This window comes from Dermacentor albipictus, chromosome 7 (genome assembly GCF_038994185.2).
Source record: "Dermacentor albipictus isolate Rhodes 1998 colony chromosome 7, USDA_Dalb.pri_finalv2, whole genome shotgun sequence".
NCBI classification, from domain to species: Eukaryota; Metazoa; Arthropoda; class Arachnida; order Ixodida; family Ixodidae; genus Dermacentor; species Dermacentor albipictus.
Window position 1 is genome coordinate 140123799 of NC_091827.1, and position 25833 is coordinate 140149631.

The 25833-nt window shown below is 45.4% G+C and overlaps 1 protein-coding gene across 1 annotated transcript in view; it reads right to left on the minus strand.

Moving 5' to 3' along the window:
* Positions 1 to 25833, minus strand: part of LOC139047299 (uncharacterized) — a 1527628-nt gene that overhangs the window by 728012 nt on the left and 773783 nt on the right. The window contains exon 18 of the mRNA XM_070521114.1: positions 16705 to 16773. Within this exon, the coding sequence (XP_070377215.1) occupies positions 16705 to 16773 (69 nt within the window). The remainder of the gene's footprint in view (positions 1 to 16704; positions 16774 to 25833) is intronic.

The window sequence follows — 25833 nt, forward strand, 5'->3', positions numbered from 1 at the left end:
AAATAGAATCAGGAACACCTTAGACTTCTGTCAAGCAAAGGACCAGGCAGGATTCCATAAAGGCTACTGAACAATAGATCATATTCACACTATCAATCAGGTGATAGAGAAATGTGCGGAATATGACCAACCCTTATATATAGCTTTCATTGATTACGAGAAAGCGTTTGATTCTGTCGAAACCTCAGCAGTCATGGAGGCATTACGGAATCAGGGTGTAGACGAGGCGTACGTCAAAAAACTGAAAGATATCTATAGCGGCTCCACAGCCACCGTAGTCCTCCATAAAGCAAGCAACAAAATCCCAATAAAGAAAGGCGTTAGGCAGGGAGATACGATCTCTCCAATGCTATTCACAGCATGTTTACAGGAGGTATTCAGAGACTTGGATTGGGAAGAATTGGGGATAAAAGTTAATGGAGAGTACCTTAGTAACTTGCGATTCGCTGATGATATTGCCTTGCTTAGTAACTCAGGGGATCAATTGCAATGCATGCTCACTGACCTGGAGAGGCAAAGCAGAAGAGTGGGTCTAAAAATTAATCTGCAGAAAACTAAAGTAATGTTTAACAGTCTCGGAAGAGAACAGCAATTTACAATAGGCAGCGAGGTACTGGAAGTCGTAAGGGAATACACCTACTTGGGGCAGGTAGTGACGGCGGATCCGGATCATGAGACGGAAATAATCAGGAGGATAAGAATGGGCTGGGGTGCGTTTGGCAGGCATTCTCAGATCATGAACAGCAGGTTACCATGATCCATCAAGAGAAAAGTATATAATAGCTGTGTCTTACCAGTACTCACCTACGGGGCAGAAACCTGGAGGCTAACGAAAAGAGTTCTACTCAAATTGAGGACGACGCAACGAGCTATGGAAAGAAGAATGATAGGTGTAATGTTAAGGGATAAGAAAAGAGCAGATTGGGTGAGGGAACAAACGAAAGTTAATGACATCTTAGTTGAAATCAAGAAAAAGAAATGGGCATGGGCAGGACATGTAATGAGGAGGGAAGACAACCGATGGTCATTAAGGGTTACGGACTGGATCCCAAGGGAAGGGAAGCGTAGCAGGGGGCGGCAGAAAGTTAGGTGGGCGGATGAGATTAAGAAGTTTGCAGGGACGGCGTGGCCCCAATTAGTACATGACCGGGGTTGTTGGAGAAATATGGGAGAGGCCTTTGCCCTGCAGTGGGCGTAACCAGGCTGATGATGATGATGATCATGCGATGAAAAGTAACATAACTCACCATTCTTAGTACAGAGCAAGAAAACAAACATCAGGCATTTGTATGTCACTTAAAAAACCATCAATTATGCTATTGACAACAGCCAACAAAAAACAATGAAAATAGGAACCAAAAAAGAGACAGGAATATACATATGAGTCTACTCATGAATATACATATGAATGTCTGCAGGAAGCCGCTTCGGAAGAGCTCCCAGGTCGTTAAGGTGGCTTCTCGGTTCTCGAACCACGTCCTGGCCGCGTCTTCCAATGCGTAGAAGACATGTCGCAGTTTGTCGTCGCTGTTCCAGGTGTTAAAAGCAGCGACCCTCTCGTGTGTCTCAAGCCAGCTTTCCGGGTCCTCGAACGTTGAACCACGGAACGTTGGAGGCTCCCTGGGCTGCTGCAGCACGATCGGGGATGCTGGGGCTGCCATTGGGTGGGCTTTGTGGCGATCTTCCTGGTCGTCGCAGGCAAAAGTCCGTGCTCCGGGGGCAGTTGTTGAAGACGGCGGCTTGCTCGATGGTCCGGGACTACGTTGGTGTTGTCTTTGCGTTCCGGGCTTCGATCTCGGCTTATCGGGCGCGTCCGGTACATGAACCAAAAGCACCTCCACCAGATGTAACGTGGTGGTGATGTTAAGAACACAGTAGCAATACTGTGAAAGACAAAACTAACTTTTATGGGGAACCAGCGCTGGCCAGGAGGCGCTACGAAATTTTTCATGCGTTACTAAAATATGCTGAAACCGTCCGATAGGGAGGCTACGAAGATGGCACGGCATATTTAGCGATAAGAAACGTGCGCCTGTATCAATGTTTGTCTAGCCCGATGCGGCCAGCCAAGTTCTGTCCATGGCCATGCGCGCTGCGTAGAGCGCATGCGCTGCTACGTCCTAGCACGTCGGTTCCCTGCCGTTTGAGGAGCCGTGAAAAGTGTGACTCAAGACAATCGGTGAATTTGCTGACACGAAATCACTGCGTGTGCTACTGGAAACTGTGTCTACCGCTCGCTAGGCTGTGTGTTACAGCGTTGCTGTCGGCACGCGAAGCTTCAGCGCTGGTTGCCCATTGGGCGAACCTGTGCCCACAAAACAGGCTACACTTATAGCACAACGATAGCGGCGAACACGGTTGGCGATCGTCGAAAATCTGATCAGCGGGACAAGCGCATCGGCTTTTATAGATCAGTCGTGGAATGTTCCAGATTAACCGATGGGACCCGCGTGCCTTCCACAAAGTTCTGCACTATTCGCGTCGCGCATACATGCAATCAGATTACACAAGTTGCGGTGAAAGACAGTGGAGGGAACCATCGATAACATTCCAGAAACTTCTTTTACATGCAGGCGCGTCCTGCGCTGCACGATAACATTTGTTAGGCGGTCAAACGTGGTCGCCCAATAAAGATAAGTACGCGTGTTAATACGATACAAATGCAGATACGATACGATTGATAGATACGATACGACAGGTAAATACGATACGATACAGATGCAGGCGTGTGTAAAGATATTTCTCGGGACAAGCGCTGTATTGTAGCAAGTGTATAAAAGAGTGACATCCTTTCCGAAATAAAATTTAACTTTGCCTCTTTTGTGTGCCATCGTTCTTCATTGTGTTCGTGTCCTTTCTGTGCATCGTCATGATAACACTATGCTTCGGAACGCAGCTCTAACTCGCCCTTTTCCTCTATGTCGGTGTTCCTGTCTGTGTTGTCAGCAGTACATTGTACTACTCTTAGAGTCGTTCTCGCGGCGCACACTCGTGCTGACTTTGTCAAATCATTGACTGCTGGCCTAGCTGTGTCTCTAGTGCTGTCCTGGCAGAGCACCTCATCGTGCTCACTGTTGCCATCGACAGCCTCTGTGCACCTACGTCTACCTAATGGTCGTGATACAACCACAACAGGTAAGCTCTCGTGAAATTCAATAGATCCCTGGTCACTGCTTTTATGCTTTGCTACTTCTGCACGCAAGAATTCTTGCAATACCCAGGCAAATAACAATACAAGCTGAGGATCCCTGGCAATTCAATGCGTGGCAAATCTTACAGCCAAGCCCAAACGCTCTCGCACAGAAGCAGCACCATTTCAACAGTCCTCCGCCGTATCCAGTGAGGTACAAGAAGTAGTCGATATCTAATCGCCTCCAACTTGATTGCAGTACCGTTCGGTCACCACGTTCCAAGGTCCGTGAGCTCAATCTCACTACTACTGACCATTTACAATGGTTATTCTCCTTGGTCCGTGAAAAGGCCAAATTTTTCTTTAACTGCGAAGCTTTCTTTTTGAGAAACCCGTTATAGGTTCCTTGAAGCATCATACAACAGGTAGGGTGGATGACAATCGGCATTACTACAACCTACTATATTACGATAGGAGTTGATCCCAAAGGTATGTAGGCACGTCGGCTGGTCCTCATCTGGCACCATGTTCAAGCCGTTTCTTTTCTACGTGCAGGTTTCCCTGCTGGGTGCGACAGAAATGGTCAGCACACGTCAAGCTACGACTGATATTGGCATCACAGCGCGTGCTACTGACGTCTTCACGCATGCGCCAACTTTTATCGAGGAAGGATGGGCAACGATGCTTTCAGCGCCATCAATGTCACCACAAGTGGATATAAGATGCTTGGAATCCCCAGAATCTTTCAATCGGCTTGTCGGCTTGTCCTCATGTGGCACCATGTTCAAGCCGTTTCTTTTCTACGTGCAGGTTAGTAACGAAGCATCATCTGTTAAGTCTAGCAATCCTTACTTAGTCCAGCTGACGGGCCCACGTAGCCTGTTCACCCTGTATTGTGCCATTCAACAAGTGTTCCTGTCTTTGCTGATGCTATGTGGGGACGTTGAGGCCAACCCAGGGCCCTCGACTTCCGAATTGTTATCACAGTTGCTTGAAGGTCAGAACAATATCCAAAAAAGGCTTGATGACATTGGGTCGCAATTAAAAACTGTCGAAGAAACTTCTGTGACGATTAAAAGCTTCAGTGATAGATTTACTAGTCTTGAAATGACCGTTCGTACCTTGGAAAGTAAGCTCGTTGATATGGAGGACCGAAGCAGGCGTAATAACCTTGTGTTCGGCATACCAGAAAAGAAAGATGACGCCTCTGATGACCTCATGGATAGCGTGGTTGATAATGCACTCAAGCATACTCTAGACGTGAACGTTAAATCAATTGAACGGATTCATAGGCTAGGGCGAAAGCAGCGCGGTAAAAGGCGACCAGTGATCGTGAAATTTTTTTATCACAGGGAAAACGTTTACGTCCTAAATATTGCTACGAATCGAAAGGGAAGGGAATCTATCTCCGAGGATTTTTCTGCAAGCACTAGGCACGTGAGGAAACTACTCTGGAACAGTACCTGAGAAATTAGGAAAGGCGGTAGAAAGGTAAAGCACGTACATGATAAAGTTAAGACCGACAATCGATTACTAACGTTAGATGAAGTTCAGCGCCAAATGGCCGGTGCGCACGCACCAGCTACCAAAGGAATTCCTAATAAATGAAACGATAACAATGGCAAACACTTGCGATGCCTAAATAATAATGCTCGTAGCATTCTAGCTAAAAGCGATGATTTAGACAGTGTCAGAAGAACTTCAGTTTGGCCTAGTTGGTACTTACTGCAAATCATATTGACCGCAAAAAAGACGGGGACAGAGGAAGAAAACACATAAACAGCACGGGCCGCCCGTGCTGTTTATGGGTTTTCTTCCTCTGTCCCCGTCTTTTTTGCGGTCAATATGATTTGCAGTTAGACAGTGTCATATTAACTTATCAGCCTCAACTATTGATAAGTACTGAAACCTGGCTTCACACTGATATTGGGGACGACGGAATAACGCCCCAGGGATAGCGGGTCTACCGCAAGGACCGGGAATCTCGAGGCGGCAGAGTAGCGATATTTTTTAAGGAAACCTTAAAAGTTGAAAGACTGGCCGATATACCAGATCTTGAATGTGTTATCGTGAGGGTAGACTCAGGTGGTTTGAAGTTCATTGTCGGTGGCTTTTGCTGCACCCCAGGCACAGATGAAACATTTTTTGATAAGCTTAATGAATTTCTTTGTGCCATCCATGGCTACTCCAGCAACATAATACCTGGCGGTGATTTCAATGTCCCTTCATTCACATGGGATACGGATTTCCCTGTACCGTTTACAAGTGCAGCTAAACGTTTAGTTGACAATCCTTTGTCATGATCTAACCCAACTGGTTAATCTACCCACCCGTATCCAGAATACTACTGCCTCAACCCTGGATATCTTTTTCGTTAACAGTGACATGTTGCGTCGTGTGTCGGGTGTCCACGTGGTTGATGGAATATCAGACCACAAATCGGTGTGCCTGGGCGTTACACTGACCGAAGTGACAAAAAGAAAGAGGGAAGAGCGAGTGGTATCGGTCTTCTCGCGTGCCAATGACGTAGAAATACTAGGCACACTTGACCTGCATTTTTCTCGATTTATCGCACTTTCTGAGTCTAGCGGCTGTACTGTTGACGCCTTTTGGGGTTTTTTCAAGAACCTTGTACTGCGATGCGTTCAGGACTATGTACGAACAAAAGTAAAGATAATAAGAAATGTTCGCCTGTGGATTACTATGCCAGTGGTTCGCTTGGGAAGAAAAGTGAAAAGGTTAAGAAAGCAACATCATCAGAACCCATCCCCGTCGTGCATGCATATACTCAGTGTCGTGCGCAAAGAATTCAAAGACAGTATAAAACAAGCAAAATATTATTATTATAACGTTGCTTTAGAGAACGTTTTACTTTCGTCACCAGCGAAATTCTGGCAGCACTTTTCTCCTAGAAAAAAGTGCTTCCTTAATATGTGTATAAATGGTGTTATTGTTGCGAACAAAGAAGTAATTGCGGAATCATTTAATGCATTCTTTTGTGCAGTGTTTAACGATGGTGAAGGTAGCAGGCCATGCCCTAACACAGCTAATGATATTCCACCAAAAAGTGACATCTCGACATCTGAGGAAGGAATCTTCTCGCTGTTACTTAATATCGATCCAAAAAAGTCGTCTGGTATAGATGGCATACCTAACGCATTTCTTGTGAGGTATGTTTTTGTGTTCTTGTAAGGTATGTTCTAAGTTCTTGTGCATTATTTTTCAGAGATCATTTTTTCAGTGCGAGCTTCCCAGCAATGGGAAATTTGCAAAAAGTGTTTTTTTTTTACCTAAAGCATCAAATACTTCCCCTATTCGCTCTTACAGACTGATTTCCTTGCTGTGCTCATGCGCAAAACTTTTGGAACACATAACATTCAAGCACCTGTCATTTTTCTCGAGCAGCATAACTTAATCAACGACCCACTGCACGGCTTTCGTAGGAGACTCTCAACTATCACACAACTGCTGGAAACTGTTCACGATATTCCGGCTATCCTAGATAAGCAAGGCCAAATTGACATGATCTTCCAAGACTGAAAAAGCGTTTGATCATGTGTCTCATCCCAAACGTCTGACAAAACTCAAACCTATACTGAAAAATGATGCCTTAATTTCATAGATCGAGGCCTACCTCTCGTATCGAAATCAAACTGTCACTATCGACAACGTGTGCTCCGATTAACGACCGGTGAAGTCGCGAATCCCTCAAGGTTCAGGGCTTGGACCACTGTTCTTTTTAACATTCATAGATGGCATCAGCGTTGATGTTCCGGTCACTATTAGGTTATTTGCAGACGACTGCATCCTTTATCGGAAAATACGCAGTCCACGCGACCAGGCTCTCTAAAACACAGCTTTAATCAAAATATCTTGGTGTGAAGTCTGGCAAATGAAGGTCAACGAAAAGAAGACGGTGGCTACGAGCGTGACGCGTAAACGGTCTCCCTTAAAATGCGATTATTTTATTAATGGCCAAAAACTATGTTTCGTTGATACTTACAAGTACTTGGGCGTCATAGTTAGCGCTGGTTTTAGGTCGAATGAGCATGTTGCCTACATCGAAAAGAAAGCTATGCAGAAATTGGGATTTTTAAGAAGGTCTCTGTGCAAATCCACCCCAAAATTAAAACTTATTGCATACAAAACTTACATCCGTCCAATCCTCGATACTCTTCCGTGGTTTGGGATCCGCATAGCCAAGAAAACACTAAAAAGCTTGAAATGGTTCAAAGGAAAGCAATTAGAATTGTTTACAATCGCTACAGTTCCTTTAGATCCCCCACTACACTTCTAAATAACGCTAACCTGGATACATTGCAGACAAGACTACATGATCGTTTGAATTACATGTTTTTACTTTGTCATGACAAGCTGCGCATAAACAAGGACAGGTACATAGCATCCGTTAATCGGCGATCCACGCGATCCGAGCACCCAAAGAAACCGAGGGAGTATTCTTGCAAGACACGAGCTTTGAAAAATTCTTTTTTTCCGCGCACCGTTACTGAATGGAATACTCTTTCTTCTGATACAGTAAATTGTACTACTGTTGAGTCGTTCATGGCAAAGCTGCGGCAACAATCCACTTGATTTACCTCATCGTACATCCCCCCCCCCCCTTCCCCTATCTGGCCTCGTTCAACGCACGCGCACTACGCTTCAATTTACGTTTTCTAGTATTATTGCAGTGTGCTAAAAATACTTGCTTGGCGTCATGTGTAACTTTCGGTGTTCGCAAGGCGTAATGTTTGCAAATTTATCTTGCTCTGATTATGGTATGTTCACTCGTTGCAGAGATGTTTGTCAAGAGATGTCTGTTGCCATCATTCTGCCCTTGAATTGTGTAATTTCTAGTATTCGAGTTTCTAGCCTTTGTTTCTTGTACCTGTGCATGCATTACGTTCTCCTAGTACCTATAATGGACTTGCTTTGCCAACTTTTTCTGTTGCGCTTCTAGATTTGTCTCTTTGTTTCTCAATAGGTTGTGCTATAACCCACTCCTGCCTAAGGCCCCAATGAGAGGTCGGCAGTGCTCCTGAAATAAATAAATAAATAAATAAATAGTGCGCTAAGTAAACCAGGTTCATGCAATGCCATATAGCGTGTAATTGTACCTATATACAACGAAAGAAGGAGATGGAAAACAGCCGTGTTCGGTTCACAAATGGTAATCATCATCATCATCATCATCATCACCATCATCATCATCATATCCATGTCCACTGCAGGACGAGGCCACGAAGGCCTCTCCCTGCGATCTCCAATTGCCCCTGTCCTGAGCCAACCGACTCCACAAAGCACCAGCAAATTTCCTAATTTCGTCACTCCATCTAGTCTTCTGCCATGCTCTACTGTGCTTCCCTTCTCTTGCTACCCATTCTGTTACCCTAATGGTCCAACGGTTATCTAGTCTGCGCATTACATGACCCGCCCAACGCCATTTTTTTCTCTTAATGTCTATTAGGACATCGTCTATGCCCATTTGCTCTCTGATTCAAACTGCTCTCTTTCTGTCTCTTAAAGTTATGCCTAGCGTTCTTCGTTTCATCGCTCTTTGCGCAGTCCTTAACTTGTTCTCAAGCTTCTTTGTCAGCCTACAAGTCTCTGTGCCATGTGTCAGAACCGGTAAAATGCACTGATTGTATATTTTCCTTTTCAATGATAACGGTAAGCTCCCATTTAGGAGCTCACGATGTCTGCCGTATGCGATCCAACCCATTTTTATTCTTCTGTGGATTTCCTTCTGATGGTCCGGGTTCCCTGTGATTAGTTGACCAAGGTAAACGTACTCCTCCACAGACTGTAGAGGCTGACCTGCGATCTTGAAATCTTGTTCGCTTGCCAAGTTATTTATCATTATCTTTCTCTTCTGCATATTAATATTCAGTCCCACTCTTACACTTTTCCTGTTAATGTCCTCAATCATTTGTTGTAACTCGTCTGCATTGTTGCTGAATAGAACAATATCATCGGCAAACCGAAGGTTGTTGAGGTATTCGCCATCGACCTTTACTCTTGAGACTTCCCAGTTTAATAGCTTGAATACTTCTTCTAAGCATGCAGTGAATAGCATTGCAGAGATTGTGTCTCCTTGTCTGACTCCTTTCTTTATAGGTATCTTCCTACTTTTCTTGTACAGAATTACGGTAGTTGTGGAATCTCGACATATTTTCTATGGTATTTACGTAAGTGGTCTGTACTCCTTGATTACGCAATGCCTTTATGACTGCTGGTATCTCTACTGGATCAAGTGCTTTTTCGTAATCTATGAAAGCCATATAGAGAGGTTTGTTGTGCTCTGCGGATTTCTCGATAACCTGGTTGATGGCATGGATTGGATCCATTGCAGAGCAACCTTTCCTGAAGCCAGCGTGCTCCCTTGGTTGACTAAATTCCAGTGTTGTCCTTGTTCAGTTGGAGATTATTTTGGTAAATATATTATAGAATACTGGGATTAAGGTAATGGGCCTATAATTGTTTAGTTCTTTAACGTCGCCCTTTTTGTGGATTAGTATAATGTTTGCATTCTTCCAGTTTTCTGGGACCCTTGCAGTCGATAGACAGTTCGTATAGAGAGCCACCAGTTTTCCTAGCATTATGTCTCCTCCATCTTTGATTAAATCGACTGCTATTCCATCCTCTCCTGCCGCTTTCCCCTTTTCATGCCTTACAAGGCCCTTCTGACCTCATCTCTAGTTATTGGAGGAGCTTCTGTATACTGTTCATTATTGTTTTGAATAAAGCGCTCCCGAGTCCTCTGGGTAGTGTAAAGGTCAGTATAGAATTTATCCGTTTCTTTTACTATGTCTTTCAGATTGCTGATGATATTACTCTGCTTATCTGTGAGCGAATACACCTTGGTTTGTCCTATGCCATGTTTCCTTCTCACTGATTTCAGGCTGCGTCCATTTTTTACGGCTTCTTCATTCTTTCTCACGTTTTAGTTTTGAATATCCCTTATTTTCGTCTTGTTGATCAGTTTTCACAATTCCCGAATTCTATCTTATCTCTTGAGTTGGGCACTTTCATTCTTTGTCGTTTCTTTATTAGGCCCTTTGGTTCTTGGGAGAGCTTGCCTACTGGTTGCCTTGGTGGCTTGCCTCCCACTTCAATCGCTCCCTCTAAAGCCAGCCTCCTTACAGTTTCATTCATTACCTCTATGCCATGATCATCATCTCTGTGTTCTAAGGCTGCACATTTGTTTGCAAGTGCAAGCCTAAATTCGTCTGCTTTTACCCTTACTGCCTCTACGTTGACCTGTTTTTTCTTGACCAATTTTACTCTTTCTCTGTTAAAATTCAGGTGGATCCTGGCCCTCACTAACCTATAATCACTACATTTTACCCTACCTATTACTTGAACATCCTGCACTATGCTGGGATCGGCAGAATGTATGAAATCAATTTCACGTCTTGTTTCACCATTAGGGCTTTTCCAGGTCTACTTTCTGTTGCTACGTTTCCTGAAAAAAGTGTTATCTATTCTCAGCCTATTACTTTCTGCGAATTCTACCTGCAACTCGCCTCTAGCATTTCTAGAATCGACACCCTAATTGTCAATTGCCTGTTCACCCACTTGCTTTTTCCCTACTTTGGCATTGAAGTCCCCCATTACTACTGTATACCGCGTTTGCACTTTTCTGATCCCTAATTGAACATCTTCATAAAACTGAGCTACTTCCTCATCGTCGTGACTGGACGTTGGAGCGTAGGTTTGCACTACCTTTAATCTATACCTTTTATTGAGTTTGAGTACGACTACTGCTACCCTTTCGTTGATGCTGTAAAATTCGTCAATGTTCCCCGGTATGCCCTTATGAATTGGGAATCCCACCCCGTATTGCTTCTTATCCGGGAGACCTTTATAGCAGAGGACATGGCCGTTATTCAGCAATGTGTAAGCCTCACCAGGGTTTGTAATCTCACTAAGATTGATATTATCCCAAACAATGTCTGATAGTTCTTCGAAGAGTCCTGCTAAGCTTCCCTCATTCTAGAGTGTTCGGGTTTTAAACGTTGCAAGGGTGAGTTTCCATTGGGGGCCTGTCCGGACCCAGATATTATTAGCACCGTCTCCTGCGTTGCAAGTCTGACCGCCACCTTGGTCAGATGCTCCGCACCCTCTGGGGACTGAAGGCCATTTCTTTTAGATCATTCTATTAGGGAGGTTGAGGCCGAATACTGCACCAGGGAGGCCAATTCCTGTTCTGGTGACGGAGTGTCTTTGTTCAAGCACAAATGGTACTAGTGATAAAGTGCACACAAGTGATGCAATTATTCAGCATTAGTAACTACTTGACACAATTCTACAAACGCCTTGTTAGAGCCGCCCCGGTGGGTCAGTGGCGAGGCCTTGCGCTCCAGAGCTTGAGCTCCCATGTAAAATTACGATCGGGGCAGCGGCACGGGGCGAAACGAAAAACCCCTGTTTACTTCGTTCTACGTGCGCGTTGAAAAGCTCCAAAAGGTCAAAATGATTCTTGAGTTCCCCACTACAGTGTGCCTATGAATCACATCATGGTTTTGGCACTGAAGCACCCAGAATTCATGTTATCCTCGTAAATTTGCGAGAAATGTAGCTGCGGTTATTATTTTTCAGCCTATAAATTTTTTGAATATGACATTAGGGCTAGGTGGTTGGCGGTTGTAAAATTGTCCAGGTCATTTTGGCAACAAAATCGTAATGCATTTGATAAATCTCTACACTTTTTCGCCTGAAGCCAGCATGGGTGATTTCACGAGAGATCAACACGGGTCAAAAATTTCATATTTTAGATTTCATTCAGTATTTTATATTTTATGCGCATATCACTAGGTAGCACTAAAGTGAACGTGGCTTTTTTGCCAAATGAATATTTTAAGAGGAAAAAAATAACGGGGTTCTTCAGTGTGGAGGTGCCTATTTAATGCACAAGGCATTTTCACAAGTTCACAGCGATGTGAAATACAGTATGTTACAGCTACAAAGAATACATTCTTGTGTGTAAAACCTAGACGTAAAGATGGGTCAGCTAGCACTGTTTCAGGCTTCTGTGCAAAACGGAAGTGTTTAAAAAAATTGCTTAATTTGCTACAATCTTCAAAAGTTGCTATATTTACAATTTTTTATCAACTAAACCAATACATGTAGCCTTTCAAAATTTGCTGGACTGCGAAACCTTAACCTACTCAACAAATGCGCTGAATGTTCTTGCTGTATCACAGATTACCATTTCTACAATTAGCCTCAATTTTGAAGTTTTTACAAAAATGAAGGCTATTTAAAAATGAAAATAAAAAACCCCATCGTGAATTTTTCTCAAAATCTCGCAAACAACTATTCACAGGCACGTCAAAAAGAATATTAAAAAAACATGTTGCATTATTTTGTTTGTAATCACAATACAGGTGGTAGAAATGAGAGCTTTGCCAGAATGCAGCGAGGTGCTGAGGAAAAGGGACATCGAGGTAAAAAGAGCGTGCATAAGGCTCTGACTTGCCTGAACTTGACCGTAATGGCGACATAAAGCCAGTTTTGACCTTATAATTAATACTTCTGCATAAAAGTTCCTTTAGTACACTACTTATTCGCTTGAATGGGAATACGAAGCGTCAGCATAACCATTACGTGGGTCATCTTATTTAACAGCAAGTGCGTGCGCCTTGCAGCGTAGATATTTTGTGCCTTCTGTTAATGCAGGGTCTTTATTTCATTCTGTGCTACAAAATTAACAGTTAACTCTGTATAAATGTACACAGGTAACAGAATGTACGGCAGGTAAATGCCTCAAAAAATGTCGTATTGGGCATTACATGAATGTCATTATACAACCTAAGAGGTGGTGGTGGGAGTGGCGATGATGTTGGTTAAGGCAGGGTTAGCTGGCGGATAGTTCCAGCGATTGCTTATTTTACCGCCTCTGAAGAAAAAAAAAAGCAACTGTTAGAATACTATATAATCAAAAGTTCACAGTCCCTAAGGATCACCCCTTGTCGGAAAGTTCAGAGATCCTTAGAAAAGCTGGAAAGGAGTACAAGACTTCCTCTTTCAGATACTTGGGTCTCTTGCGAAACATTACCTGGTCCGCGCACTCTTGAGGAAATTACCTTCTGTGCAAAGCCTCAAGTAGAACATTTATTTCTTCATTGAAGTATTGGCAGGACCAGATGAACTCTGGGCTAAACTTTCTGGTATACAGTGTATGGGGTAGTTGTTGAAGCACCACTGACGAATGCTAAACGATGATAGCGTGCTGAGAACACGTCCTAAGTTTACGAAGCGCTGCAGAACTGGCAGCTCTTTCCGCATTTTTCTATAGGACCAGCTGATCCAGAGGGCTAGATCCCGCAGTTCTAATGGAGCAAATCCAATACGCAGTGGCACAGTTGCTTGCCTGTTGACTTATTGACTTGTCAATGCACACTTGTTGATGATCCGCACATGACGCATGGAGGCAGAGAGAGGGCACAAGGAACTTCGAGCATACCCGCTGTATACGCTCAGAAAGGCTTGATCCTTTTCCAATTACGTGCAGCAGTGCGAGACACTAATACAACGCGATCGAAATTGGTGGCGTCAGGCACGCTTAACCAAATGTGCCATAACCGTTAGCCCGGAAGACGTGGCAAAGATTTCCACTGGTTCCATTAGAGGTGGCGAAAGTTCTCTACTTCATGCACATCTGCATAGAGCAGTTTTACGTTTTTCAGCTTTGCGGCCATCCGCGCCACCATTTCAGAGGCTGACCTAATGACTGTAGTGCTGTCTGCTCCGAGATTGTACAGCGAGGCTTGGTGCTTCACTAAGCCACCAACACCATCGCAAGCGTTTTTGCCATCTCCTGTGGCTGAAAAACACCACTTTGTTGACGCGTGCTCCTTCTGTGACAGCTGCTAAAGCTGATACTTGTTTTTGAAATGGCTACTGGCGCTGTCAGACACGTATGTAGCATGTTTCCCAAGCGGATGTTCTTCCTTCATGCACTCATATATTTTTTCCAGCACAGAGCAAGCGTGTGCAGCATCATGACATACGTCATCACTGAGAACCGCAAAACATTCAGTGAATCCGCTACTCATGACGACACACGTAAATAGCGAGACCTCTTTTTTTGTGCCAATGGTAGGATTGAACGTCGTTCGGTACAACAGCTGTCCAATTCTCAGCAAAGTCAAAGATACGGGATCCGTGCTGTTGATTCAGTTTGGCGTCGTGTATTGCTGATGCTTGAATGCCCTTATATAATCATGGGTGATCCACTTGACAAGCCATGCACCAAGCTCCTGCAGAAAGGTAGTAGCCTGTGCTGTCTTTTTGACGAGGTAGCCATTTTCTCATACCGCATTGTTTACCTCTGTCTCTTCAGGGATTCCCAAAGTTGTAGTAGTAAAAGCATCCTCATTTGCACAATAATCACAATCGCTCAGGAAAGAATCGGTCGTGGGCGAAGTGCAAAGACATAGTTCTTTGAGATGGGTAATTGTGCAGGCACCTTCAGTGAGCTCTTCTAGCGCGGAAACACACTGTGTGGCGTTGGCGCAATACATGCAAAGGTACACTTCTTGTTGTGGAGCAAGAAGAACCCATTTCGACCGGAGCGAATAAAGCTTTGAGAGCCCAATAGACGTATCCGGATAGGCTTCCTTAAAGAGACCATATGTCTCCCGTACCGAGTGGGTCATGAATCTCTTGGCAGCATACTGTTTGTTTCCATCAATCGAAACAGATACTACGTCCTTTTTCTTGGGACTCTGCTGAGCACATCCATGCTCGTCTTTAGTACAATATTTCACAGCGGCCTAAACGTCTGTTGAGTTCAACCATGTTCTCTCAGGTGCGTCTGGCGCTGACCATATTCCACGTTTCTCGCGCCAACGTCGGGATTTGTATGTAATGTAGGCTGACAAATTTGTAATGAGACCTTGAACCTTTCGGCGCTCCAGCTGGCTTCGCAGTAGAGTCAACAAACGCATTCGCTTTTCATACGAAGAGCACATGTCATAGGTTGGTATAAATTTGGCGAACCATTGAGTGCACGTGCCACATTTGGTGCCTTAGGGTCCAAATGGCGCTTGCACTATATGAAGTAAGATTTGGACCTTGCAGTGCCACCGAGTTGAATTTGCTTTAGCACCGGGTGAAAGTTCCTTTGTCGCGAATCCGACTTCTCCTGATGAACGTGAGGCAAAGTTTCAAGTGGCACTTCTTTCTACCTCCCAGTTCGTCTTCTTCCGCTAAGAATTCATCGCCTCCCGTGGATTCACTTCCCATTCTTCTACACTCTATCAACTAGATCAAAAGAGATGATTTTTACAGCAGCTGCATCTGAAAGCGTGAATTAAATGTGGGCGCGAATGATGGCCGAGGAGAGGCATGACTCCACAAATTTATGTCGGAAATTGAGACATTTTTGAACGGTGTGGTTGAAATAATTATAGTTTACTAAAACTGCCTTTACGGCGCAATTACCGTAAAGTTTAGGCAAGTCAGAGCATTATGCACGCTCTTTTTACCTCGATGTACCTTTTCCTCAGCACCTTGCTGCATTCTGGCAAAGCTCTCATTTCTACCACCTGTATTGTGATTACAAAAAAAATAATGCAACATGTTTTTTTAATATTCCTTTCGACGTGCCCGTGAATAGTTGTTTACGAGATTTTGAGAAAATTCACGATAGTTTTTTTTATTTTCATTTTTAAATGGCGTTCATTTTTAAACTTCAAATTTCAGGCGAATTGTAGAAATGATAATTTGTGATACAGCAAGAATATACAGCACAATTATTGAATAGGTTAAGGTCTCGCAGTCCAGCAAATTTCAAAAGGCTACATGTATTGGTTTAGTTGATAAAAAATTTTAAATATAGCAAGTTTTTAAGGTTGTAGCAAATTAAGCAATTTTTTTAAAGCACTTCCTTTTTCCACGGAAGCCTGAAACAGTGCTAGCTGACCCTTCTTTAAGTCTAGGTTTTACACACAAGAATGTATTCTTTGTAGCTGTAACATACTGTATTTCACATCATTGTGAATTGGTGAAAATGCCTTGTGCATTAAATAGGCACCTCCACACTGAAGAATCTCTTTATTTTTTCCTCCTAAAATAATCATTTGGCAAAGAAGCCACGTTCACTTTAGTGCTACCTAGTGATATGGGCATAACATATTCAATGAAATCTAAAATATGATATTTTTTACCCGTGTTGATCTCCCGTGGAATCACCCGCACCTTATTTTGTTCATTATTCTATGCAAGCTCGATCCAGACACCTCACTTAAGCTATTTTTACTCAACGATCTGTTAGAGCTGCACTACAGATGACTGAATTTTGTATGTTTGTCTCGTCCATTATCTGTACTAAACGAGCGTGTAAGGTATAATGGAAACAGGGCCTTGTCTCTGCACAGAACAAGCAGTTAAATACGCACCGCATCTTTGATAGTTTTCTGGCGTTTTCGTTTTGATGATGCTGTTCGTATTTCATTGGCTTGGAGTTACGCACGCGAAAAGCAGTGAATGAAGTAGATATGCTCATCTCTAAATTCAACCTGCTGAATCGCGCGTTAACTATGACGTGTACTAGTATTCGCACTCACTTCACACTTGAGGTCTTGAAGACGGCCTGTATATTGTGGTAAGATGCCGACGTGCATTGCAGTGCCCAACTGAAAAAGTAACATTCATGAGATCAAGTTTTCAAATGTGGTGCCATTTCATACACTCAAGACATCATGGGGGATCCGAGCCATAATTGAGCTGTTAAAAGCACAATAGAGCAAGCAGTTATGCAAATGCCTTGTTGTGGCATCTTATTTATGAGATTACTTGATATTTTCTCAGTAGGACAATTCCAGAGCAAGCCCCAATTGAGTCTTCAAAATTGCAGGGTGCATGTATGCAGACGACTGCCTCACTCTTTGTAGCAGTGTTGAAGGCCTCACATGGCTGAATTATGTATATATATATATATATATATATATATATATATATATATATATACATAATTCAGCCATGTGAGGCCTTCAACACTGCTACAAAGAGTGAGGCAGTCGTCTGCATACATGCACCCTGCAATTTTGAAGACTCAATTGGGGCTTGCTCTGGAATTGTCACACACACATACATATATGTAGATATACATCATGAGAAGCCAACAAACCAAAGTTAACAAAGTTAATCCTGTCGCTTCTCGTTTACATATATATATATATATATATATATATATATATATATATATATATATATATATATATATATATGTATATATATATATATATGTATATATATATATATAGCGAGAGAGCGAGAGAGAGAGAGAGAGTAGGTGATGAATTCGCAGCCACGTTATGCCCACCAAATTCTTTTTACCCGGTTAAGCAAAATGTCACCGACGACGTCATCATTGGGAAATTGGTGCACACACATTTTTCTCGATGTTAAAGGAGTTGTGCAATGTGGCGAACTGCACATTCGGTTAGATTTCCTGCGTGGTCTGTCACCGACTAAAAGCACCAAAATGTTCGAATACCACTTGAGATTGACACCATTTACCGGGGAACAGCTTTCAAGAAATGGGGGCGGAGGCTCCAGCATAGCGGGAATAACGCTTCCCTTACCTCAACTGTCTTGGAAAGGGGTTACTGTCAAAAAGTGAGCGCTTGAGTGAACTGACACTGACGTTTTGACTTAATTTCGTTGCGAAGCCGGGAGAAAAAACTTGCGCTGTTTCTCAAACTGATTTTTAAAGCGCGTTTGAATACCATTTCTATAGGGAAGTCTTAAAATGTACGTCAGTATACAACCACCATTTAGAACGACTGAAAGCTGAGCTAGTTGGTAAGGATTCATTATGCAAACTAGAAGTGAGGCGTGCAGACAGGACACAAGAGTACACGAGACAACACGAACGCCGGCGTTCATGTTGTCCACTTCTCTACTCTTGTGTCCTGTCTGCACGCCTCACTTCTAGTTTGCATAATACAACCACCAGCAAAGAAAAAATTAATCTTACACTTAGGTGTCACTCAGAATCAAGGACGAACTATTAAAAAGAGGGGAATGCAGCGGATAACGTGAAATCTCCTGGGTGAACACACGCACCACGAACAATTCAACCATTTTACTAACAAGCAGGTTTAGTTCAGTGCTTTTTAGGCATTACACCATTGTTTCCGTATTTTCCGTGAATGAAACTAAATACAGATGAAAAGAAGTCGCTCAATTTCGGCTAAATTTTTTCTTGTAGGTCGCTCAAACTGCCGCTGTTACTGTGGAGTGAAATATAAATAACTTTTGTGCCTTGAAACAATGTACGATAAGTTACTGGGGTGTAAATCATCAACCGAAGGCTTTCATGTTTGTCTAGTGTTTATGCACGTGACGAACAAGAAGTGAATCGGCCAGCAAGGAGCACCGGGATTTTGAGGCAATATATGTACATCACCACACGTGAGGCAAGCTAAAATTTCGCTCTTAAATTTAAATTCCAAACATATATATCCAGGACGAATGAAAAAGATGACTCACTTCATTTCCTAGCACAAAAATTAAAGCCACTTGGACCATATCTTTCCTGCAAAATTTGTAATTCTAGGCGCTCCTAGAAAAGAACACACATTTTGGGCCGCCATTCGGTCGTGCATTGTTAACACGGCAGTGGCAGGTAAGTGATATTTACGTAGCCGCCGTAGTTGCTTAGTGGCTATGGTACTGAGCTGCTAAGCACGAGGTTGGGGGATTGAACCCCGGCCAGGGCGGCCGCATTTCGATGGGGGCGAAATGAGAAAACACCCGTGTACTTAAGTGTACATTAAACGACCCCAGGTGGTCGAAATTTTCGGAGACTCCCACTACGGCGTGCCTTATAATAAGAAAGTGGGTTTGGCACGTACCTCATAATTTATATTTATGTAGATAAAATACTACGCGTCAACTTTTTCTTTCGTTTGTCTGAAAGTTTCTTGCGCAATTGATTTGTTCGAAAGCCGCAAGAAACGGAAGCAGTGCGTTCCCATTAGCGTGAACTATTCTATTCCCATTCTTGCCACTGCCGATGTGTCTTATTCGCCACCAGCAAATTTTTGAATCTCATCATACAGTTTTTGAATCAATCAAACGGTACGGGAATGCAAATGCCGCGAAGTTCCGCAGGAAGCCCTGGAGGTGAGGCAGAGAAAATTGCTCAGATCTTCTGGCGCAGAGGAAGGTGCAGCTTGAGGACAGCTTCTCGAGGTCGCTCGACTTCCTCCTCTGCTGAACACGCGCTCCAGAAGCTTGACGTCTTCCAGAAGGTCCATTTCTTTTTTTCACTAACTGCCTGTGCAAGACAGGCGATAACAATTCGTCAACAATTCGCCTACATAGTGAATACATACGCCCGACAGTGTGGACATCAGTGCACCACGCTGAAGTGGGAGCTTGTGCTTATGCAGCATAGTAGGCGGAGCCCCCCTTCCCTACCCGCCGCATCCTTCACCATTGCCATCAAACGCACCTCTTCCTTTAAGGTCCCATGAGTGCAGAGAACGGGGCTCCATGTAAAAGCAGACGGACGTGCAAACCCTACTATATTTCTTCTGAAAAGACTGGCCGAGCAGATAATGGCCATGCCTTGATGGGACAGTAACCGCTGAAGAGCAGAATATTCGCGGGCTCACTGAGCCTTCGACATTCAGTCAGTTGACATACTATCACAGATACACGCGAGGAGAGATGATGCGGATGAACACTGTTCTACGTGAGGGTACCAAGATCTCAGTGGCATTACCTCCTTACCGATCAAGAGAACGCCTCCTATTCTTCGAGCCACACAGAACCCTCACCGAGCTTCTAGACGCACAGTGAGTCATACAACACCGGCAGCTGTTGAATCTTGCTATCTGCCACCTGATGGGCAGGCTCTAGGGGGGCAGGCTTCTAGGGGGGTTCGGGCACATACCCTGCCCGAACCCCCCTAGAAGGGATGGTACGATATCCCCAACCCTACACAGATTCGAATTCTGACTCTCCTTCCCATACCGGTGCACATAAACATGGAGTGGCGCACGAGTCAACGCTCCTAACATATCTACTGGCCCTCAGCAGGACTATTATACCTCTTTATTGCACCGATGCAGTGTAGTGCACCCTGTTTTACACCAGCGTATTATACCGACGCCGCGCTTTACACATAGGAAGCCGCTTCCCATGGCAGCCAAAGCGCGGCGGCGGTCGACGACTCCAACCGAGGGATGAGCGCAGCCTCCAGTCGGTGGGAGCCTCCAGTCGCTTTCTTCTATGCACATCTTTACCGCAACATGGTGCACTTTTTGTTACGGTAAAGACGTGCATAGAAGAAAGCGGCATCATAGCTTTTCAAAATGCAGCCGGCGTTACGCTTGAGGACTTGTTAACATTATTAGAAGCCCATCTTAATAGTAGCTTTATTTCCTTTGCCAAACAGCTTTCCTGACAAAAACGTGGCATTTGCGTTGGTTCGTGTATTGCGCCGCTGCTGTGCAACTTATTCTTATCTAGTGTTGACCGCCTGCTCGAAGAGGCTTTTAAACGGGACAGCACTTTAAACATTTAAAACTTTTTAGATACATGGACGACTCCTTTTTAACAGTCAAGGCTCATTGAAGCACTGCGATGATATTGTTGCAGGAAAAAAGCAGGCTCACGAGTGTAAAATATAGTCTATTTACAACTGGTGTATATGGCATTCAGGCAACTGCCAGACTTCGTCTTCCTCTAGTCTAAATCAACTTCTTCCTTCCCTTCACCATAACATCACCCTCCCGGCGGGGTAGCTCCGTCCCGCTGCAAGTTAATGGGGGGACATAGGACTTGAGCCTCACGACGTGAACATCGCTGGTGACGTTGGGAGGAGGCACTGAAGGCTGACCGACTGCGGCAATCTCATATGTTACGTCGGACAGTTGGCGTAAGGTCTGGTACGGACCAAAATACCGGGAAAGTAGTTTTTCTGACAACCTGACGCGACGTGAAGGCGTCCAGAGAAGGACAAGGAAACCAGGTGACAAATGGTAGTCTCGGTGCCGAAGGTCGTAGCGTCGCTTTTCAGAAGCTTGTGAAGCTGTGAGGCGATGACCGGTGACATCTCGGGCCTGGACAGCTAAGTCAATAGCATCGCGAGCGTAACCAGTGTTGGGTGATTGTACTGCGGAAGGTAGCAACTTTTCAAAGGGCAAGGTGGGGTCGCGGCCATACAAAGGGTAAAATGGTGAAAATCTGGCAGTGTCGTGACGGGACGAGTTGCATGCGAAAGTGATGTATGGTAAAGCGAAGTCCCAGTCGCGGTGATCGTCGGAAACGTACATGACCAGCATTGCAGTTAGTGTGCGGTTGAGTCGCTCGGCGAGGCCGTTCGTTTGAGGGTGGGCGGTAGCAATCTCGTGTTCTGCAGAACAGGAGAGGAGCAGATCATAGACGACCTTCGATAGAAAGTAGCGGCTGCGATCGGGCAGCAATTGGCGCGAGGCGCCGTGGTGCAGGATGGCGCCGTATAGTAAGAAGTCGGCGACATCTGTAGCGCAGCTGGTTGGCAGCGCTCGTGCGAAGGCATATCTCGTGGCATAATCAGTCGCTACAGCAATCCATTTGTTTTTTTCTATGGAAATTGCAAAGGGGCCAAGGAGGCCGAGGCACACACGGAAGAAGCGCTCTGTAGGGATATCAATATCAGAAGCGCTCTGTAGGGATATCAATGTGTACTTTCCTATTTTGAATAAACTTCAATTGTAAATTGTAAAAAAAAAATTGTTTGAGGCAAACCAGCGGGAGGCATCGCAGGCGTCTTCCGGCACTGACACAGGTCGCAAGAAGCGACATAACGGTGCACAGAGCGATAAATGCCGGGCCAGAAGAAGCAGTGCCGCAGGTGGTGATAAGTACGGGTGATGCCCAGACGTCCAGCAGTAGGAGCGTCTTGAAGTTGCTGGAGCACGGTGAGTCGAAGGTGCTTGGGAACAACTAGGAGGAGCTCCGGGCCGTCAGGACGAACGCTACGACGGTATAAAGTTCCATCGCGCAAGGTGAACATCCGGAGGGACGGGTCATTGGGCGAGGAGCTTAGGCATTCCATAAGTGTTCGAAGAGCAGGATGTTTGCGCTGCTCGTCGCGAATATGGAGGAAGCCCGAGATGGATAGAACACTGATGTCCGAGTCTGCATCAGTATTGACCGGTTGATCCACGGGATTGCGGGACAGGCAGTCAGCGTATTTATGCATGCGCCCTGACTTATACATAATAGAAAAGGTCAATTCTTGTAAGCGCAATGCCCAACGTGCAAATCGTCCAGTTGGGTCCTTCAAAGAGGTGAGCCAGCAGATGGCGTGATGATCGGTTACGATGCGGAAGCTCCGACCGAAAACGTACGGTCAAAATTTCGCGACCTCCCGTACGAGCGCGAGACATTCCCTCTCAGAAATGGAGTAATTTCGCTCGGACGTGGAAAGAAGGCGGCTTGCGTTAACGATGACATGGTCTTGGCCCTGTTGATGCTGAGCGAGGACAGCGCCGACGCCATGACCACTTGCGTCAGTTCGAAATTCAGTGGGCGCAGAAGGATCAAAGTGTGACAGAATCGGGAAAGTTGTAAGCCTCCCAATCAGGGCAGAGAAGGCTTTCTCCTGCAGTGGTCCCAAAGAGAAAAATACGTCTTTCTTAAGAAGGTCAGTGAGAGGGTGAGTGATGCCGGCAAAAGTTTTCGCAAATCGCCACAAATAAGAGCATAAGCCCAGAAAACTACGGACATCGTTTGTGGAACAAGGTACAGGAAAATGTCGCACGGCGTGAACTTTCTGTGGATCAGGTTGGATTCCGGCGGCGTTTACGAGCATGTTAATTTCACAGCGACCGAAATGGCACTTCGAGAAGTTTAGCTGGAGGCCAGCCATGCGAAACACGGAGAGTATGTTTGTGAGGCGCCGCAGGTGGCTCTCAAGGTTCGGCGAAAACACAATAACATCGTCTATGTAACAGAGGCATGTAGACCACTTCGAGCCACGTAAGAGAGAGTCCATCATGCGCTCGAATGTAGCTGGCGCATTGCACAATCCAAAGGGCATAACTTTAAATTGGTGCAGACGATCCGGTGTGAGGAAGATGGTTTTCTCCCGGTCCTTCTCATCGACTCTAATCTGCCAATAGCCGGAGCGGAGGTCTATTGATGAAAAGTATTGGGATCCATGAATGCAGTCAAGAGCGGCGTCAATGCTAGGCAAGGGATAAACATCCTTCTTTGTTATCCTGTTGAGGTGGCGGTAGTCAATGCAGAAGCACCACGAGTTGTCTTTTTTTTCACTAAGATAACCGGTCTTGCCCACGGGCTACTGGAAGGTTCGATGATGTCCTTGTCCAACATCCTGTCTACCTCTTTCTGGATGATGGCCCTTACTGTTGCGGAGGCACAATATGGACGCCTATGAATGGGGCTGGCGTCACCGGTGTTCATGCGATGCGTGACAACACATATCTGGTCAAGTGGACAGTCGTTCAAATCAAAGATGTTCCGATAAGATGACAGTAGGTGACGGAGAGCTGTTGCTTGCTCGGAAGGAAGATCAGGGGCGATCATTTCAGAAACATCGTCCGCAGGCGTTGAGTACGAAGGAGTGGGTGACAAAGGTCCGTTGGTACTGAGGAACGATTCAGAGGTCAAAGAAGCAATCTCAAATTCTTCCAAAGGAGTGATATGCGTTACAGCGATACCGTGTGGCAGCACATGTGACGAAAATCCAAAATTGAGGATGGGCACGCGAGCGCAGTTTTCGTGGATCTGGATTAGGGTGCTCAGTAGGGCAATATTGCGTGACAAAACCATGTGAGTAAGGGGCGACACGACGTACTCGCTATCAGGTACGGGAGGAGAGGGCGCCAGGAGGACATTTGTAGCCGCCTGTGGAGACAGTCTTGCAAACTCAGCAGATCATAAGCGGTGTGAAGCGCGAGTGGTTGCGTCGGCAGGAAGCTGTATATCCAACTGGACAACACCTGCGGAGCAGTAAATTTCGGCAGAGAGTTTAGAAAGTGAGTTGAGGCCGAGAATTAGGTCGTTGGACAATGTTCAAGGATGATAAATAGAACAACGGTTTAATGGCCACAAGTGGTCACACGTGCTGTACACATTCCAAGGACAGGTGAAGTACTCCCGTCGGCGAGTCGCACAGTGCACGGTATGGCGGGTGTCAGAACTGTTTTGAGCCTTCGGCGGAGAGCAGCGCTCATAACTGAAAGCTGCACTCCTGTATCAACGAGAGATCTAACAGGAACTCCATCAACTTCAATGTCCAGTAGGTTTCCACAGGCAGGCAGGGTCAACAGAGGATTCGTGGGCCGGGTCGGAGTTGCAGCTTCACCTCCGGGAGCAGCACCGCCTAGTTTCTTGAAGCGAAGCGACCGGTTGCAGAAAGGGAAGAAGAGCGGTCAACGAGAGGCGAACGGGACCTACGGCCTTGCGGAGACGGGCAGCGGCTGGATCTTGGTGGAGCACTGTCGGCGTTGATGTTCCTAGTCGGCGTACAGGGCGAGAAAGCACGATTGTCTGGCACTTGACGGTAGTGACTCGGAGACGACCACCGAAGAAGCGACGACCAGTGGTTGCGGCAATGACGGGCGATGTGTCCAATACCGGAACAATTAAAACAGATGGGTTTATCATGTGCTGTGCGCCAGTCAGCTGGGTTGTGACGGAATGGCGGGAAGCTTTGCGTCTGGGAGCAAAAGGCCGGAGAAATCTGGTAGGTGTCCGTATGGCGGACCGAGCAGAGAGGTGGAATGCCCAAAATTGCTATTTCCTCCCCAACGACCGCATGTGTAAGGGACATAGCGAGCACGCTTTCTCAACAGTCGCAACGAACTGGAGCCGAGGCCATGGCCTCAAGCTCACGGTGAACGATGCGCGTTATATCTTCCGGTCCTGTGGGCTGACCGAACCGCGGCGGGTCTTCGCAAGAAGATGTCGCGGTGGTATTGGGCAATAGGTCGAAAGTTTGAGCGACGCGGCGGCCTTTTGCTAGTTGGAAGCGCCGGAACTGCTTTATGATTGCATCCACAGTGGGACAATCCTTACACATAAGGAGATTGAAGGCATCGTCTGCAATACCTCTCAGTATGTGACCAATCTTGTCAGCTTCGGTCATGCTGTAATCAGCCTTGCGGCAGAGGGCCAGCGCATCCTGTATGTACACGACATAAAATTCTGGGGACGTCTGAGCGCAGCACGCAAGTTCTTTTTTAGCTGCCAGCTGACTACTGACAGGTCTGCCAAACAGGTCTCACGCTTTTTCTTTGCAGACATCCCAGCTCGTTAGGTCAGCTTCATGTGTGTCGTACCATTGCTTCGCAGTTCCTCTCAGATAAAATATCACGTTCGCAAGGATCATTGTTGGATCCCACCTGTTGTCGCACACTCACTCGTACATTGTTAACCAGCCCTCCAAGTTGGCGTTGTCCGTGCCACAAAATGTCCCCGTGTCCCGCGGATGAGTGAGGATGACCGTTGGCAAGCGCTGCTGAGGCGTTGTCGCTTGTGTCGGTTGATTTGCCATTGTGGCGGCAGGTAGATGACGTCCGCTGCGAAGTTCCGTGATTGTACCCCGCACCTTCCACCAAAATGTTGCAGAAAGAAAGCAGGCTCAGGAGTGTAAAATATATGGTATATTTACAACTGGTGTATATGGCGTTCAGGCAACTGCCACATTTCGTCTTCCTCCAGTCTAA